Source organism: Enhydra lutris, unplaced genomic scaffold (assembly GCF_002288905.1).
Source record: "Enhydra lutris kenyoni isolate GAN:26980312 unplaced genomic scaffold, ASM228890v2 scaffoldscaffold9, whole genome shotgun sequence".
NCBI classification, from domain to species: domain Eukaryota; kingdom Metazoa; phylum Chordata; class Mammalia; order Carnivora; family Mustelidae; genus Enhydra; species Enhydra lutris.
This window is the reverse complement of record NW_019154093.1, coordinates 65,243,773-65,264,074: the sequence shown is the minus strand read 5'-3', so window position 1 is coordinate 65,264,074 and position 20,302 is coordinate 65,243,773. Positions and strand designations below refer to the sequence as shown.

At 39.2% G+C, this 20,302-nt stretch overlaps 1 protein-coding gene across 1 annotated transcript in view; it reads right to left on the bottom strand.

Annotated features, from left to right (window-relative positions):
• The window catches only part of LOC111143299 (palmdelphin), a 50,491-nt gene that overhangs the window by 14,304 nt on the left and 15,885 nt on the right, over positions 1-20,302 (bottom strand). Inside the window, exons 2-3 of the mRNA XM_022496947.1 lie at positions 18,345-18,425; positions 12,039-12,163 (exon numbers count right to left, since the gene is read on the bottom strand). Coding sequence (XP_022352655.1) covers positions 12,039-12,163; positions 18,345-18,425 — 206 coding nt within the window. The remainder of the gene's footprint in view (positions 1-12,038; positions 12,164-18,344; positions 18,426-20,302) is intronic.

Here is a 20,302-nt window from a genome sequence, read left to right as displayed (position 1 = left end):
TCCCCAATCCAATTTCAACATGTAATTTTTTGTCTTAGAAAAAGGACAACGCATAAATGCTGGATGCATCAAGAAGGGGTGATTTCAGAAGGCAATTTTTCGCTGCTAAGTGTCCATTCATCTCTTTCAGTTTTGGGGGGGTGGTTAACAAGGACTAATAACCTACTGAAGTTTGCCACTGGGGCCCAAAAGGCCAGAACTCGGGAGATTTACATCCTACCTTCCATCATTTTATTTGCTGGTAATTATAACAAGCTCTAAAATGTACTGAGTACCTACACTGTATCAGGCATTGTCCTGATTAGTCCTCCCAACAACCCCCTGGAGCACCATTATTAGTTCCATTTGACAGATGAGCAAGCAGGGTACCTAGACAGGCAACTGGCCTGGAGGCTTACAGGTGGCTTGTTGCAGCGCAGAATTTGAAATCAAATCTGCGCCGACAGTCTGAGCTTTTAACAACTTTCTAATTAACCACTATGGGAACACAACTTTAAAAAGTGGATTCTTGTGAACTTAGATGCAACATTCATTTTGCAAAGCAGTGTAAAAGGATTTCTTATTTCCTTTCATAATAAAGAGAGAGAAGATTGACATTCAAGCTGGGGTCCACCCACATGTAAAAGTGTTGACTCATTACATATAAAGATAATATTTCTGTCCTGGCCTTCATTAGGGTCACTGTGTTATACTAGGAATTTTTCTGCTTAGCGGACACTCAGAACAGGATTAAAGTCAAGACTTTGTCTCCTTCTTCCTTCCTTCCTTCCTTCCTTCCTTCCTTCCTTCCTTCCTTCCTTCCTTCCTTCTCTATCCTTTCTTTTCTTTTCTTTTTTTGGCTGCTTGAGTTTGGATTTTGGTAGAAGTTCTTAGAACAGTCTCTTTCAGAGTCTGAGGTTTCACTCAGCTGTAGGCACTTTATAGAGAGCCTTTCTTTTTTCAGGCACAAAACTGTTGTTCAAAGTCATAGGTCTTAAATAAAAGCTGGTTGATATAATTTGATTATAAAGCTGAAGTTTGAAGGTAATCACTGCTGCTGTGTTTGAAATTAAGTTTATGACTGGCTTTAGCCAGATACTTTGAAAGGACTGATGACCTGTTTGCCTCTTGGGAGCCCATGCTGTCTTATGAAAAGCAAGTACTGTACCCAAAGAGCACCCCACAATCACTTCTCTGGGATGGTGTGAATCAGCAGGACTTCATCCAGGTTGTGCTACCACTGTTACACCTCTGAAACCAGTTGATGGATGTGCTAGGAACACCTCACCAGCCCCACCCCAAGGTAGACAAAGAAGGATCCAGTTTCTTTTGGGACTCACAGGCTCTCAGAATGTGTTTGCTTCCATCAGATGTTGAATGCATCCTTGAGTGGTGAGCAGTTGTAATCTTTGACTCCTCCCTTGGGCGCAGATTCTCTTTCCTTTCTTTCCCACAGAATCTTGGGAGAACAGGAGGTGGCTGGTGGCTTACCTACATTTGTGATTATTTTGTGGGAAGGTCTACTTTTTTTGTTTTCACTTCTACCCATGGAAACAAGAAAGTGAACCCAAAGTTAACCAAAGCTAACACACTTGGCTTACTTACTCAGCCCAACCAAGTTTTGGTTTTCTTATTTAGTGAATCTTATTTAGTGAATCATAATTTCTTATTTATTGAGTTCACAAAAGGTTGTCTCTGGGAGGTGAATGGAATCATGTTATAAGCCCCTAGCACAGGGTGCGACGTGGAAGAATTAGCTGGTAATGTAGTAGTTAACCTTTTCTCTTCTTACTCTGCTAGGGAGAGGAGGACCATCTAGGACAACTCCAATAAAGAAAACCTACCAAGTCCATTTGGGTATTTGATCTTCAACTTTAATATCAATGATTTTGGAGCAAGTGTGAGTTTACTATAGCTTCAGGGACACACCTGTCTTTAAAAATACAGTTCTAGACAGAAAACCAAAATAACACTCCAGCATTATTAGAACTTTCATAATATTTATGGGGATGGTGTCTATTTAACAAATGTTATCTATTTTATAAATGAGATAATAGGTCAGTCTGTTTTGACAACCAGCTAATTACCCCTCACCCCAATCCATTTCTTCTGTTCTTTTTAGTAATAGAACACCTTGAGTTTTATAACTTTCCCTAGCTATCCTGCCATTTCCCAGTCTCTTTTGCATTTAAATGGTGCCGTGTAACTAAATTCTGGCTAATAGGATATTAGCAGAAGTGGCCTCTGCAATTTTCAGGTTGTATCTTTAAAATAGAACTGTTTGCCCTCCATTTATACTCTCCTTCCTATAATGGAATGTGAACATGGTGATGGTGAGCTGTCTTTGGCCATTCAATCACGGGCATTGCTTAGGAAGCAAAACAAGGGGACAGAAAGAAACAGGGTCTCTCTATCATTTATCATCTCATAGGACATTGCTTCTCCTCTTCCCTTGCTAAAATTATTATGGGTGTAAGAGAAATGAACTTTTTAGTCTTGTTTAAGCCATTGCTTTTATGGAATCTTTTACAGCATCAAAACCAGTATACTAAATATTGCATTGCCTTATGGGGATGAATCTTTGAGTCACCACTTGGATGAGATTTTTCCATATTTTTTCTTTGATTTGCAAAATTACTCATTAGTACCTTGCGTTTCTGGTAGTTAGCCAGTAAAAATAGAAAAATAAATCAGCTTTGTGCAAAGCGGTTAAGGAATTTATAAGTTTCTAGATGATCAAATCTGACACGGTTTATATGGACTATAGCTAGTTATTATTGAATGGCTACGGTTTACAATAAAAAAAAAGATCTTTTTACTTATTTTTTAACCATAACTCAGTTAAATGTATAGCTTTGGAATCGTGACAGATACTATTGAGTATATGTAGACAATGACTTTAACCCGGTAATCTTAAAGGAACATTTTTTTTTAAAATTTATTTGACAGAGAGAGATCACAAGTAGGCAGAGAGGCAGGCAGAGAGAGGGAGGAGGAAGCAGGCTCCCTGCCGAGCAGAGAGCCCGATTCGGGACTTGATCCCAGGACCCTGAGATCATGACCTGAGCCGAAGGCAGAGGCTTAACCCATTGAGCCACCCAGGTGCCCTAACCCAGTAATCTTGATTGCGCTGTGTTGATCATATGTAATGGACAAATAAGTGATTACTAATGGATCAGAGGTTAAAGATATTTTATCTTGATAGATAGTTTGCTTCATAGTATTATCAAACTATATTTTCTCATAAAATTGAGAACATGTAGTCTAGTAGAAGATGTGCTTCTTTGTTTTATTTTTAAAAACTAGGGGTCTGGTAAATTTCATCGAACATTTAACACACTGCTTAAAAGCACTTACTACATGTCAGGCACATTTTATTCACCAAACTGAAATAAAAGTATATCAAAAAAGATTAAGAATACTTCTCTGCACAGGCATAGGACAAGAATTTGCCTTTGCCAAAGGGCATGGGTCTAATAAGGAAGAGCTAACCCACCAGTGAAAACAATCACATGCTTGCTATGGGTAAGCATGCCAGAGAATTAAAGGGCATTTGGCGTACGACACCCAGTATGCCCTGAGCCAGATCTGTTGCCTCTAATCCCAAGCATTTAAGAACAGGAGGAGCACTACAACACAGCAACTTCAAGATAACAAGAGGCAGAGAGCTAGCCCAGCAGTGACACTGAAAAAGTATCAGTCTGCTCTGGTAATTGGGAAGAGAGCAGATGTTTAGAAAAGCTGAATAATTTATAGTTACATGCGAGCAGCTTTTGCATGGGTGAATCTCATCTCCTAATATAACTTGGCAAATATTAATAATTATCTCATGGGCAGATGATACTGATTTGAAACTGCCATGTAGGCAGGTAATCTTAGAAGATAATAATTCAGTAGAAAAGCAAACCCTCTGAATCAGAATCACATTTTGTAAATTAAGGGTTTCATTTGCCACGAAAAATAAGAAACCAAACTGGTTTTCAGGGAATCAGCCACTTTCATGTGCAGATTACAAACATAATTTTCAAATTAATGCAAATAAATGCACGCTCTCGAGGTTGGTGTGGTATGGCAGATTGGTTAGTTATGGGCTTCTTGAATGTTCTGGTAGGACAGAAACCGGATGTGTGGCTTTTAATTAGAGCCTGTAAAGAGCCTTGTTGTACATGCGAAACACTTAATGAGTTAAATAATTTGAATAATAATTCAAATTGACCTCTCCATAGGTGTCATGAGTTTCCCAAGTGACCTTCAAATACTGTTATCACCAGGTCATGGCAAGTTAGCTGCAAATAGGCTTATTCATGATTTGGGGAATCTTTCTTCTTTAAAAAAAAAAAAAAAGTTGTAGGAGAAAATATTTTTAGTGAATAAACCACTTGTCACCATATTATGAAATGACAAAACATATCCAATGATGTATACAGCCACTGACTCTCCCTACTCAGAAATAATGACCGGCTTTGTGCCTTGCAACCCTTAGCCTTTGCCTCCCACAGTATTATAGAGCAGCCACGAATAATCGTTTTTGCTTTGCTTTTAGTATGAATTGTTCATATTTGATACCAAGAACAGAACTCTATTATTTGAAGACCAATAAATATAATTTCCAACCTTAATATAACATAGAATAACCAACAATGATCAGTTTGCCTGGGGTGGTCTGAATGGACTAAATGACACTTGCTTCGTGGCAGACAAAAGATGCTTTCCAAGGGGTGTGGTGTGGAAGCTTTCTGAGCTGATAAATTTAGCCAAGGGGCTGCAGCTGGGGTGGGGGGCACTCTTGGGCCATGGGAGGGCTACGCCCTTTGGTAGCACGTTATACAAAAGGCTCTCTGCTTTTGAACATTCCTTATGACCATGGCCCGAAGTATGGATCACTGAAACCAACTGCCCTCCCACTTTCTTCTTCGTTCATTTACTCCTTTCTTCCTTCTTGACTCATGTCAACACGGCCCAAGTTTTATGACATCCATACTAATGGTTTTAAATTTGTGTTTCAAGTTTCTGAATGTTGTTTTGAATGAAATAATTAATGTAAAATCGCTTTGAGAAGTTAAAAGATCTAAAGAGAAGTAAATGTAACTAATAGTTGCTTTGATGCACTTATGATTCTCAATCTCCTCTAGAAGATAAAGATGGGTTCAAAGTGGGGGCTTCTCTATAGATGTTTATTGAACTGAATCGAGAACAAGCAGAGTGAGTCATGATGGAATGGGTCTGCAGTCAGAAAGATCTATGTGTGACTCATGGCTTGACTGTTATTAGGTTTACAGCTTTCTGTGTTTTAGTGTCCTTATATGTGAAATAACGCCAATCAGACTTCCCCCAGAGAATTGTCACTCTCAGAAAATTCTTAGGACATAATATGTGCTTCATAAAGGGTAGCTGTTGTTATTGAACTTCAGTGGAGTGGTATTATTCTAATCTACATTTTGGCCTACCACAGTGGGGGAGTATTTATTCTATGTGAATTTAACCCTTATTTCTACTAACCTATGAATGAGACTGGCAGGTGTGAACAACAGAGAAGTCTAGAAGGTGGGGAATAAGGAAATAAAAGAGCATATGTAAGAGGGGAAGGGTGAGAAAGTGAAGTGATGGTGAGCCATCAACAGTGACCTCAAAAACCAGAGGTACAACTGTCATGTAATTTTGCCCTTGACTCAAGATAGTTGGGTCTTATTCTTTATTTTTAAAAGATTTTCAAGGCTTTCCTTTTTAGTGGCTTAGTGTTTAAGTCATTGTGTAGTCTTTAGCTGGTCACTTTCATAGTTGGTATTTTCAAGTCTGGCCATCCATTCAGCCAACCATCCATCCATCCATTCAGCCAACCATCCATCATGCATATTTTTCCATTCATTATTAAATATGTAGTCACAGGTATTCCTACTATGTGCTAGGCATTGTACTAGGCTTTCTCTGCTGGGGGTTGGGGATAGATTTCTTCCTTTTTATTTATTTATTTATTTTTGCTGGAAATTTGATTTATTTTGCTCTTTTTGTGAAATTAAAAAATCTCCTGAATTAAAAATTATCAGAATATCTGGGAAATTAAAAACAACAACAGATGAATTCTTGCAAGCCTGATAAACCAATTAGTCAAATATGGAGAGTGAAAAACATGCTTGGAATGATTTTGACTCATGTAATTGCTTCAGAATCATTTCTTAAGTGTTTCTAAGCAACAGCAAATTTAAGAAGAGGAAACAAATGCTAGGTCCTCTCTCTCTCTCTCTCTCTCTCTCTCTTCCTCCTTTCCCTTTCTCTTCTCTCTTGCATTGTCACAGAAGTGCAGACTGTGTCCTTCTCTCCCACAATGTGATGTTAGCTACGGCTGGCTGGGTCAGAGCAAGAAGGCAGAAACATTTAGAATGTGATTATTTTTCATGCAGCCTTCCTCGCTTTGTTCGATGAACCATTAGTTTCATTAAGGTACAGCTGGCCTTCACAGGTAGATCCGAGCATCAGGTAGGGGTGCAATATGGACAGAAATCACGAGATGAACTTTGATAAACTATAACCAGCAACAAAGTCATTTAACCTTTATATTTCTACATCAGGCCTTTGGGATCCGTTTTGAAATCGAATCTTGCCTGCACTTTTTTGAGTTAACTGGGTAGATTATTGTTTTATATGATAGTAAGCAGAATGCATTTCCTAATACTGCATCTCCATTTGTGGAGGAATTTCCCTTAACTTATGTGGGGGTGGTGGTAGCTGCAGTTATGGCCCGTGCCTCAGATTTTCTCATGGCATACAGTCACAGAGAAATCTACTCCTTCATGCAGCTTACTGTTAGCACCATATGGGCAGGCATTTCCTAACCATTTGGAGACAAATGAAAGCTCATTAAAGGAAGGCAGAGGGTCAGAAGGGTATTTTGGACTATGAAAAAAAAAATCCTTACTAGAGAACATTAATCATAAGTAGATAATCCTTCTCAAAGGGAAGGCAGTGCGTTTGCCTCATTCTCCTTGGCAGTTAACCTTTTGCATTTTATGCTTATGGCACTTCGGTCAGGCGCTCTTTGTGCTCCAATTAAAGTCAGAGGTCTTTGGACACAGTTCAAAAAGTAGCAAGTGTCTGGAGGGCAGCGTGATGCAAGGCATTTTGGCAGAGGGAGTCATGGAGAGCAGTTGGGCAGCTGTATAGGAAAGAGGAATCTAGAATGTGAACGACATGGCTCCTTTGGATACTTCTGAGGGCGCTTGTGGTGGGGGGGGGGGTCATTTTGGGTGTAGGCTATTGGATGGAGGAAAGCAACAGATGTGACAGAAGAGGATTTCTAAGCCAGCCAATGAATGTGTGCACATGCTGTCTGGACGGAGAAGTCAGTGTTGAATTTGCACCTGTGCCTATAATCAGGAAGTAAATGGTTCACTGGTCACAGTAAGAACGGGGCTCATTTGGGAGGCAAATTGAAACTCTATTTAAGCAAAGTGATTCAGAAGGAGATGTTCAATACCATTTTCCTCCTGGGAACATTTCTTCCTAAGGCATTAATCAGGGTAACAGGCAAAATACTCACTAATATTGTTCCAAGGCTAAGAATGTGTCTCTGAGACAAAAACCATGGAAACCTACTTATTTTCTGAAATGTTGCCTCTCTGAAAGAAAAGATGAGAGGATGAGTAAGCAGACATGCTTTATTTAAAGGTTAGGTGTGAGTCAGGGGAACTTTGAGTGTGCTCAATATGGCAGGGTCATCTGAATGTCTATATGAAATGATGAATGCAAGAAAGTGAAATCATAGCATGGATTGGAAGTGAAAAGTGCTATAAAAGGGTAGCATTTACAGGATTGAACTAATGTGAAATTTGTCTGCAGGATCTGGGACATAATTTATTTTTATAATGAAGACTTAATTAAATTTTAAATCCTGGGTCTTAATTTTTTAGTTACATGAGTCAAGACAAGTTAGGATCTACAATAGTCATCTTTCTCACTTATTGAATGTTATCTACCTCATAAGGTGGTTGTGAGAATTCAAAGAACTAATCCATATGAAGTGCTTAACGCAGTGCCTGGTCTATAACTACACACTCTGTAAAAAATTAACTGCTGTCATTAGCCTTTCAGTCTTCAAGCCATAAAGAAAACCCATCAATTATGTCCGAATGGGAGGAATCCTTGTTGGGTGGGGATCTCAGTTTACTCAAAGAAAAAGATTCTTTGTACTGCCATAAAGAAATAGAGATCTTGGTCAAAAGATTAACATCCCCATCCTAGTTTTAATTATTTTGACTCCTAAAAAGGAACAGGCTCTAATATTTTTTGAACACCTACCATGTGTCAGGCACTCTGGAAGCTGCTTGACTCACAGCATCCTGTGAAGTCACTCTCATGGTCCCACTATTATTAACAAGGAAACTGAGGCCCAAAGAGATGAAGAACGTTTCCAGGCTTCTATGCCTTATGGTTGGCAGAACAGGGATTTGAAGGCCAAAGGCCACGCTCTTCCAGTTCATCTCACAAGACCATGTAAGTAGTAGGGGGAATGGAAACTCCAGAGGCTGACAGGCCCTGCTACAGACTCTGAGGTAATAGCAACGTTTCTATTTTGATGTTCCTATTAAAATCTTATCCTCTGGCTGAGAGGCCTGGCAGATGGCAAATGTCACCCTTGAGCAGTCACCCAAGTCAAGTGATAAACCACATCCAGGCTTTGGGCTGCTTTCCCTGCTCGGGGAAGGAGGATGGTTCAGCTCCCTGGTCTGTCCGTCGACTGGGTTGCTTCTTGGAGCTCACAGGAAAATGTACTTTATTTACCTGCTAAGAAAAGCTCCTGAGGCTCTGTGGGCAGTTGTTTTGGGGAAAGATTGACTTTAACAACACGCACTTGATAGTTTAGCAGCTTTAGAAAGATCTGAGAAGAAAATGTTCAGTTACAGATAAAGCGGCTTTGGCAACGTGATTTCTCTAATGCTGGGCGGCTGCAGAGGCTGCGTGATACAGACAAGGCACAGATACTTTGGGTCTCCCCGTGTTGCTTCAGAACATTCTGTTCCCTGCCCATTGTCAACCAGACAAACATGCCATCGTGGGTCACAACGATGCATATTCTTTACTAACTCTTTGCAAATACGGCTTTTTAGGACCATTCCTTAAACAAAGCAATTTGCTATGAGGTGTTAGGGGTTTTAGCATTTTGAGAATACTTCTTTAGTTCTATAGTGGGAGAACACAGAGCCTGACTTGCTTTGAGGCCCAAATTTACCCTTTAATGACTCTGTGACCTTCGTTAATCCCCTTATCCTCTCTAAGCCTATTTCGACCTCTGCCATGGAGGCGTCACTGCTTTCTTTCTGGGATTGCTGTGAGAATTCAGTGATGTAATGTAAGTTCAAGTGCTTTGCAAATTGCACGAGGCCATTTAAAAACGAACCATTTGTGTTATTATTATTTATATTTGGGGCTTAACATCGTCTGGTATTAATAAAGATTCCCTGATGGTTAATGACACCCTGAAGATCTAAAACAAGGTTGCAGTGAAGCCACAGGAATGAAAAGCCAGGCATAGGGAATCCAGTCAATAATAGCGTAATAGCAGTGTATGGTTGACCAATGTTGACTACACTTATCATAGTGAGCATCGTGTATCGTACAGGGCTGTTGAATCACGATGCTGTACACTTGAAACTAATATAATAATATATTCAACTATATTTAAATTAAAACAAAAAAATAAAAAAAAAGTAAAGTCTAATAAGTCATAATGAGATGCCAGAAATTGGGTAGAGTAGAGATATGGAACCGGTAATTTAATACAGACATCAGAGCAACACGGAAGAAGATCCAGAGTGTAGTAGGAGCTGTTTGGAGAAAGGAGAACCGAGGGACCGAACATGCTTTAAAGACACAGAAGAGGAGCGCCTGGGTGGCTCAGTGGGTTAAGCTTCTGCCTTCCGCTCAGGTCATGATCTCAGGGTCTCAGCCCGCATCGGGCTCTCTGCTCAGCAGGGAGCCTGCTTCCCCCTCTCTCTCTGCCTGCCTCTCTGCCTACTTGTGATTTCTCTCTCTGTGTGTCAAATAAGTAAATAAAATCTTAAAAAAAAAAATAAAGACACGGAAGAGATAATAGCTTCTCAGACCATAGTGTGTGGTCTGGAATGCTGTGAGCTGTCACTTTATTGGCAGCATCGGGAAGTCACATGAATTAGTTTCTGATCCATCACGTCCTAATTGTGGGAATACTTCAACCCTTGGGCAAAAAGTGACGATGATGACACTTTGTCACAGGGTTATGAAGATTAAATGGGATGATATATGTAAAGTACCTGACGGGTAATATGGCCGGTAAATATGGTTTCTCTACTTCCTGCTCCTCCTCCTCCTCTCTCTTTTTTTTTTTTTTTTGGTTGGATAAGAACTCTAGCTAGGCAAAGCACGGTCAGTACTAGTAGAAACTAAGGTGCTTCTCAGAGCATTCAGGCAAGGTCCGAAGGCAATCAGTAGATCCCTAGTAAATTCTCTGGGATTACTTGCAATGCCACCCAAACTTCTTAATGGAGTCTGAGTCTATGTCGCCACTTCAATGATCAAGTGCAGAGAAAGTCGTAGGTGTTCAGTAGGAGCAAAGACTTTTAACCAGGGGGCTCTGAAGGGAAGCATGAAGGTGTTTGCAAAGTGCAGGGTGTGCAGGGATTAAATTCAGAAGTCCTTCAGATATAAGGGTTCCGTGTTGGTGATGAGAAAGGAATCATCAGTTGAGCCAGAGTTTGGTTAGAAGCTCTTGCTAAGGGACGCCTTACCAGGATCAAGTTTTCCAAACTGTAGAGTTGATTTACTGAGTTATTTTTAAAGTATTTGTTATCTGCTTTTCAGAAACACTTCTCTTTAAGCAAGCAACTGAGGGTTCATGAATGTAAACATTTCAATGATTACAACATAACTTTTTAAGAATTGTTAATTTAAAAAATATCTCAATAAGAACACATAATCAGTGATTTTAGCTCTTAAATATACGAGGGTATGAAACGAGGCAAGTAAAATGAGAATCAGTTTAAAAAGGAAACTTTTCTCCATGTTGTCAATTTGAGACCTAATGCGATCTGTCTATGGAGTGTGGTGAGGATGGACAGAATGTGGTCGTAAAGCCACGGGATATTTTCAACTTCCAGGTCTTTCTTATAGTTCTCACTAAAGAGAACAAATTCGCAGTGAGTGAGATTTTGAAAGCTACCTATGTTTCAAAGATCCGTAGCCTTTAAATTGTTGTCATTATCATACCACAAGAAATCCCATCTTTTTTCCACGCACAGGTTAGAAAATGATTGTGACATTTCCCACATCTCTTTCTTCCATGCTATCTATATTTTGTGGTAATACTAATAACCCCATCTTCTATTCCAGCTTTTCAATTTTTTTTCACATCCGTCACCTCATTTTAAGCCAAGGCAATTTTAAAACTTTCCTTGTTATGTTGCAAGTTGCTGACTCTGGACTGATTTTGTGTGATGGGTAAGGAACGACATCAAGAAGTGAAGTCAACACCTATGACCAAATGATTAGGGAAGTAGAAGAGAGAAAATGCTAGTGAAGTATTCCTACAGTGTCTTCTCTTCCAAAGTATGGTTGTGACTGGGGACAGCTTGGGAGAGGGGTGATGGAGGAAAAGTATAAACACACCCATTGAGTTGTCACCTGTCGAGAGTGGGGGTTGGGGCTGTGAACAAGGACTGTTTTTTGATCACTGTTATATGCCAGGTAGGCGCCAGTAGCTGAGCCACAATATATAAAATACATTTATTTTTTGTTTGCTCAACAACTGTAAAAGATAGATATTGCTACAACCATTTTATAGATGAGGAAATAGGCTTGGAGAACTTTGGGTAAGTCACTAATATGTATTTAAAAAATAAATATTGTGTTGCTATGCGTAGGGGATATTTATAGTCAAATTTCTATTGCCTTTTGGTGTTGCCTTGGTCTTTATTAAAAATCCAGATGGAAGATCTGATTATGTCTCTAAAAATAAGAATGGCTCTTATATATGCAACATGGGCAAAGCCAAAAATAAAAAAAGTTGTGGAGTAGCCCAGTGAGGGCCATACCTGAGGATACTTTGTTCTAGAACCTGGATCTGGTGCTGGTCTCGTTGATTTTGTTTCTTCATCTCTTCCTGTTCTTTTCCGGTGCTGACTCCATCTAGAAGCCATTTCTCCCTTAAGGCTTTTTTCTGATATCAGGAAACATAAAGATGTTCTTATATCAGTCAGTAATTTCCACAATCTCTGGCTGCTTTGAAATCTCATGAATTTTAATAGTGGACAGAGTAAAGAGAAATTATTTTTTCTCACTGCCTTGCCTGAATAAATCTGGTGTCTTCCTTCATTGCACCCTTTGTGACCCCCTTCCAAAGACAGTTTTATGTGTCTAAATCCCATTTTTCTTTTAAGTTCCGGTTCAGGTCCCTCCCTCTCTGTGAAAATCTCTGTTCTCCCCCCATACCTTCCACAGCCCCATCCTTGCCCTCAGAGAACTCTCTTTCCTCAGAATCAGGCAGCACTATGTATAGACACTATGTCTAGCAGTTGTACGGGGACCTTATCATGTGATATCTATTATTTGTTTGGTTAATGGTTGTACATCTTGTGTCTTTGAAGTAAAATGTTCCTTGAAGCCATTTTTTAATTCATCTCAATGACAGTGTATGGCGAATGCTCCAAAACAATTTGGGGGGGGGATTATTTGAAATGGTGGGTGAAACAAGAAATTGCTATTGTATCTTAAACTAATTCAATGTTGGTCTTAAGTGGTGTGGTCAGCATTTATGACTTTGCCTACCCAATACCCTTCTTTCTTCTGAGAAGCTACCTGGTTCCAGATACCTAAGCTTCGCCTAAATGACTTGTTCCAATAACGTGGTGCAGAAATTCACTGATCTGTCTAAATACAGGTGAGTTGAATTTTTGTCAACTTTAACAAAACAGAAAATATTTATGTTTTATCACATGGAAAAAAAAGTCCCCTTGAATTTGCATGAAAGGATTACAATGCTGGACCTTGAACCTAAGAAGACTTAAAGCAAATGAGAAACATATAAATTTTGGAGGGAACTTAGCTAGCATCCCATCCATGTCTTACATAGGAACTGTTAGACACTATTTCCAAAGAGTTTGAGTTTTTTCTTTTCTTTCTGGAGAAAACTGTTCTCCCTATATAATCTACCTGTGTAAATTATTTGTTCAAAAATTACTTTTGGGGATTCACTGTATCTAAAGTGGTGAGGAGAGAAGAATGGGAGCTTTGTATTTCCTGAGAATTCTTTCTCTGATGCATGATTAAAGTGAGAGCGAGTAAAGAGAACTTTTTTAGAAGGGTGCTGGGGTTAATACTACTAGCATATAAATACCTTTGAATTTTAAACAAAATTCAAATAACGTTGATTGTGCTAGGTAATTACCAAATGATGGCTATTTTAAGTAAGGCAATGGTTTTCAAACCAATTAGAAGCATTACATTGATTACAAATATATATTATGTGGAATTACACTTTGTAGGACTGATACAACCTGGATTGCTCTAGTTGAAGCAATGAGGGGGCCTGGCAGCCTGTGGAAGCACAGAACACAGTTTGAAAACCACTAGATCAAGTAGGAACCTTGTCCTAGATCATTGTATTCGTGTTGGCCTTTTTAGAGTTTCAAGCAATTGCATGTGGACAACACACCCCATAAGGAAAGTTTGTAGCAAGGGAGTCTCTCCTTCAGTGTTGTCTTAACCCTTAATTATAGCTCTTCGGCTGTTTGTAGAAATGCTCTCCCACAGACACAGTTAAATGTTATTAATCAAGGTCAAGATTTATCTTTGAGATCAAAGATGCCAAGAAAATCTTAGTATACTATCATTTTAAGAATTTACCTTAATTCTAATATATTTTTATTTGATGGAATGTGATGATAGCTAATGTGTAATAAAGAAGACAGATGACACCTCTCAAAGTAAATTATAGTCCTTACAAACCACCTATGAGGACAGTTTCAGTCATTTACATCCATATCACTATAAGAAACATTTAGATGGGGGACACCTTGGTGGCTTGGTGGGTTAAAGCCTCTGCCTTTCGGCTCAGGTCATGATCCCAGCGTCCTGGGATCGAGCCCCACATCGGGCTCTCTGCTCAGCAGGGAGCCTGCTTCCTCCTCTCTCTGCCTGCCTCTCTGCCTACTTGTGATCTCTGTCTGTCAAATAAATAAATAAAATCTTAAAAAAAAAAAAGAAACATTTAGATGGGATGGTCTTATATTGCTGAGTTACAGGGAGCAGAGAATAATTCTGATGATGTGTTATGTGAACTTGGGCCTATGTAGTCTTATATAAGTGTTATATATATATAGTCTGATATATAGTCTTATATAAGTGTTCTTAGTCTGGTTAGGAACAAGAATAATTTTAATTTTGGCCTCATAAAACTTTGTTCATAATTCACAAATTGTCATTTACCTCTGGCGGAGAACTTTGCCAGAGGTAAAATGAAAAAATGAATTTGTGAATTAGCTCTTTGCCTCTGAATATAAAATACATAATTTCGATGTGCATTTAAATGATATGGTACAATCGTATATTGTAACAACTTAAACATAGTTATTTTGTTTTATGTCACTGTTTAGACTTGTACTTTGGTCTATGAGGTTGATGAAAAATCTGTTCCACAACGACATTCAGATTCAAAAGCCATATTAACGAAATGAAAATATAAGGACATGCCAGTAATAGATCTTTGAGCAGTTTTTTTATGGAAAGTTTTTCTGTAAAAAACTTTGCATTTTATATAGCATTTAGAGTGGACTTTAAGAATAAATTAGTTTTGGGGTGCCTGGGTGGCTCAGTTCAGGTCATGATCCTGGAGTCCCGGGATCGAGTCCTGCATCAGGTTCCCTGCTTGGCCTCTAACTCTGACCCACCCCTCCATTCCCTTTTCATTCTCTCTCTCTCTCAAATAAATAAAATCTTGAAAAAAAAAGTAAAAAAAAAGAATAAATTAGTTTTTCATACCATGAATCAAATGGACTTCCGGAAAAGTTTTCTAAGTTGAGTATAGTTTGTGTTTCTGGGTGGCAGACTGTGATCACGTTACTAGGTGAGGAGACACATAGTGTACAAATCTCAGAAATGTTTGAAAGTTAGAATGCTCCTCATGTCCCCAGAAATTCCCTTTCCAGCATGTCATTGGTATGATTGCCCAGTTCCAGAGCCAAAGAATATGAGTGAGTTACTACTCTTATTTTGCAATGTATGTACTAATGACACAGAGCAGAGCTTTGTAAATGTTTGTGTTTGTGTTGTTTAAAGTGTCATTGAAGTGTAACAAAATATTTGGCAATCAGGAAAGTGCTGAGGACAGTCAGTGGACCGGAGACAGATGGGTGAAGAGGAACATCAAAGAACACCTGGTGACTATAGGGGCCGATAGAGCTTTCCTGACTTGGTGAGGGTATTGTAGAATCAATTTTAAAAATATTTCTGGGTTCTGGGAGGCACAGCTGGTTAAGCATCAGACTCTTGGTTTTGGCTCGGGTCGTGATCTCAGGGTCGTGAGATTGAGCCCCGTGGGGGGCCCCCCCTCCATGCTCAGCAGGGAGTCTGCTTCAGACTCTCTCTCCCACTCTTCTCTCTCTCTCTCGAATAAATAAATAAATAAATGGATGTTTAAAAAAACACCTCTGCACATTTCCGAGCCCCATTTATAATGGTGCCTAGTTCCTGTTTGGTCCAGCTTACCATTTTCTGTAAAACACGATGCAAACAGCCACTCTTTCCTCTGTGTTCCCTTTGTAGTTTGTGCCTTGAATAAGCAGGGCTCATCATGGTGTTTCTGTGTCATCTCAAGGTTCTGGGTCAGTTATCATTGTAAAGACCTAGGTCAAACTTTATTGTGTGTTCTTAGTGTCCTGCTTAGTACCTGACACGTAATAAATAATTAATAAATTTTTTTTTGACTCAAAGGCTCTCTATACACCCATACAAATCCTACCAATCGGTTAAGACTCAGCTGAAATCCCACACCTTTAATAGCCTTGCTTTGACTACTTCAGATTAAAGAGTTACTCCTTATATTCTTTCTTAAATTTAAAAAATCATCTCTTAACTTGTCCTAATTATTTATTTAATCCTGGGTTCCCCACTAGGTTGCAGGCAGAAGGGCTACAGCTCTCCAGAACCACTACTAGTCTCTGTGGTATTAATATGAAAATCAGAAAAAATTGCTGGTTCTCCCCTCACCCCTTTGGCTCAGGGCACAGCTTGGGAAGATGTATGGCACCTTTGTGCAGAGAAAAAGAAATGCTATCCTTCAGCCAGAACCAGCCCTATGCCAGCGTGCCCAGTTCCAAGGGAGTGTAGGCAGAGGTTTTAGCACCGCTTTCTCGGGTATTTTTGTGCCGTACACAATCTGCACAACAGTGTTCGGCAATCCAAAACATTATAAATGTTCTGTTTGGATTGGATTAAACAATCTCCTGGGTTCCAGAAAGCAAACCTATATGGAAGATCATGTAGGACTTTTTTTTTTTTTTAAAATAAAGATTTTATTTATTTATTTGACAGAGAGAGAGAAGAGAGTGAGAGGGAACACAAGCAGGGGGAGTGTGAGAAGGAGAAGCAGGCTTCCCGTCGATGCAGGGCTCAATCCCAGGACCCTGCCGAAGGCAGATGCTTAACGACTGAGCCACCCAGGTGTCCCTCATGTATGACTTTTTAGACTGACTTTGGCAAGTATTGAAAAGAGGTGCCACCTCGGAAATGGAGTTTTCAGTGAGTCAGAGTTAGAGTTTTCTTATGTGGAACTTGCCTCCTAGAATGAACTTGGGATATTTAACCCTTTCTCCTACTGTGAGCTCTATTGTTGTTTGGCGACCCGCTTGACAAGGATAGCAATTCCTGAATGCCAGAGAGCTATCCATTTACTCAGAACCTGTCATTAGTTTATGGAGAGCCTCAAACTGTGGGTGTGTTTGTACTAGAGAGAGAGAGAGAGGGAGAGAGAGAGATGAGGGAGAGAGAGAACGAGCACTGGTTATGGTGTTAGAAACGGCTCAGCTCAACAATTACTGTGGACTTGCCTTTTTTTTTTTTTTTAAAGATTTTATTTATTTATTCGACAGACAGAGACCACAAGTAGGCAGAGAGCCAGACAGAGAGAGAGAGAGAGAGAGGAGGAAGCAGGCTCCCCGCCGAGCAGAGAGCCCGATGTGGGGCTAGATCCCAGGACCCCGGGATCATGACCTGAGCTGAAGGCAGAGGCTTTAACCCACTGAGCCACCCAGGCACCCCTGGACTTGACTTTCACCAAAATAACTTGGTAAAGTTTGTTTTAACCTCACTGATCGTTCTGGTTATACACACTGCATTTCTTGGCTCTATCTACACGTCATGTAAATTCAATGTGGCCCACTGCAAGGATAGCAGGTTAACTATATTTTGAAATTAACTATCAAACATTGGAAATGTCAATTTATATAGGAGCAAACAGGCAAACGGAATTTAGAGAACTGAGGCTAATTGGAATCTTAAATGATGTTTCTTTTCAGAGGAGGTCACTTGATCTATCAGAAGCTAGAAGCAGCTGAATTAGGAACATTTATCTAAGTGTGTAGACCCCATGAGTGTGCGACATTGTTTCACTGAGGGATTCATTAAATCTGTTGGTAGCAGCCTTGCCAGAGAGGTAGCTCCTTGCTTGGGTCTGTTCACAAGGACCTCCTGTTTGTGATTTGGCCTCCTGTTTCCTGTGGCGAAGCTACATAATAAAATGTTGAAACTCAGTGTGCTTTAATTACAAAATGACCACACCCAAAGAATATGTAAAGTCTGATTTTAAAAATGGAGGTTTATTTCTGGTGATGATCTCATGGTTTATCAAGACAAAACAAAGCAAAAGGAAACAAAACCCCCCAAACATACTCAAACAATATTGGATTCATGGCACTGAGTTTTCAATACTAACATCCTTGACCAGGCTAGACAGTGTCTGTTGTGCACCCCCTGGGGGAAAGCTGGCCTTTCGTTTATTTCAAAAGGGAATTCCTAGCTGGATTGGTCCCTAGGGATCTTAAGCAAGACTGTGTTCAGGGGGCCAAATTATGAAGGCTAAATTCTCAAGGTTACCCAAGAAAATGAGGAAATTCAGTAATAAAGGATAAAAGTAATAAAAACTTGTTTTCTACATGTTTACCAGAAGATAGTAATCTCCTATGCAAATATTACTAGCTTCTCAGCCCTCCCCTACGGTTATTAGGGTGTTAGTAAAACTATGCCGAATTTTTTCCTTCTCAAAGCATCTTTACTATAGAGATTTTGAGTGCCATTAGGATATTTGAATACAAAATCATTGAAATGAAATTAAAATCATAAATTACCTTCAAATGCTGGTGCTTTAGTTTTTCTTCCTCTATTTTCAGACGCTTCTGTGAGATTTCTTCCTGTATTTTTCTTTTATCCTGAAATAAAAGGAGTTTCAGCGTAATCTATTTTTTCAATTTGCTTAAATATGTTTCCTTGGGGCTGTCGTCATTACCGAATGACTGGCCAGCGGTACACTCCTGGCATTGGTAGAAAGCTTCTTTGGAAACTCGTATTTCAAAGGGAAGGGGGGCAAAATGAGACATTCAAAACATTTTGCTGATGGAAAACGATAGAAGGTGCTTTTTCAAAGAGAACTTGAAAATATTTCAATGTCTTTCCTTCTCCACTCTCCTCCGTCCGCTTTAAAAAAATCTTCCCCATTAATCTAGCAAGATTGAGCTACTGAGTGATGCAATGGAAAAAGTGAATTTTAAGGAGGGAATTTTGAAATAAGTCTGAGGAAACCCTGTGAGGAGAAAGACTGTTCCTGGCACAGGACTGAAGAAACTGCTGGGTAAAAGGTCTGCTTATGTGGGAAAACAGGATAGCTAGCCTACAGAGCATTTGAAAACTAGGAAGCTAGAAAGTGGGAGTGTTTCCTCCTTGCATAACTTGCTATGTGAAGATAGAGAAAAAAGGGTTCAGATAATGCTTGTTAACAGTAAGAGAGCTTTTAACTCCAGTTAAAAAAAAATTTCATGGGGTGATGGGGTTTCTTTCACCAAGTTTAAATTGCATTACCTCAAAAAACCCAGGAAGCATAACCGTTAATGCCCAGTGGTTGTACTTTTTAGAAAATATAGCATATGTACTATGTAGTCTGGGTTTGATTTCTGGCTCTGCCATTTACTAGGCCTCTGTTCTCCGACAAAATTCTTAGGGTTTCTGTGCCTCAATTACCTCATCTGAAATAATGGGGATAATAAGGGAATCTACCTCATAAGATATGAGCATTAAATATACGTCAAATTTCCTAGGATGGTATTTGACGCATAACACTCTCTAAGTATTTGTTTAATAAAGTTAAGGAAATAAGGCATAATCTGTTAATCACAGAAAGTAGCACACTAATTCTGATAATGCTTCCATAAACCTGAAATGTTTTAGAGAGTCCCTCTCTGGAATTTTCTGAGGCATTTTACAAGCTATGCAAAAAGGCTCTTATTTCCTTATTTTTTGACCAGAGGTGACATTATCCTCCATCTCTTTTATAAGAGTGGATTTTGAATCAGCTTTCAAAATTGAAAACTCTCAAGGGATAAAAATTTGTTGCCAGTGAAGACAACTGAAAGAATGTGAAGCAGGCTCAGAAGGTAATTTGGAAGGAAGAGTTCCAAAAATACTTGGCAACATTGTTGAAATAAGTGCAAGCCTTCCTGATGTGACTCCTTTGAAGATAAAAACTCTTTTTTGATGTTTAAGTTCAAGTACATTTGTCGAAGAAAAACAACATGTTACTCTCCAACTTGATGTCATGTTTTTCTTTGTGTGTTAGAAGAATACACGACTTCATCAGTAACCCACTTTGTAAATTTTATAAGCAGTTATTTTGAAAAAAAAAATTAGCTAGGCAACAAGGAACAAACTGAGGGTTTTGGAGGGGAGAGGTAGGAGGGGTGGGGTGTGCCAGCATCGTGGGTATTATGGAGGACACATATTGCATGGAGCACTGGGTGTGGTGCATAAACAATGGATTCTGGAACACTGAAAAGAAATTTAAAAGAATAAATAAAAATTTTAAAAAATTAGCTAGGCAACAAACATGGTCTTCAGTATTACTTGTTTAGGTCAGATCTGGTCATTAGGAACAAAAACTCTGACCTGTGAATCAATTCTCCATTCTATCTAGAGGCTGTAATTGAGCAGATATTAGTAATATTTTAAATGTATTATGCCAAACATTTTGGTAAGTATTTTACAGGTACTATTTCACTGAATCATCATAATAACAAAGATATTGCATTAATTTTCA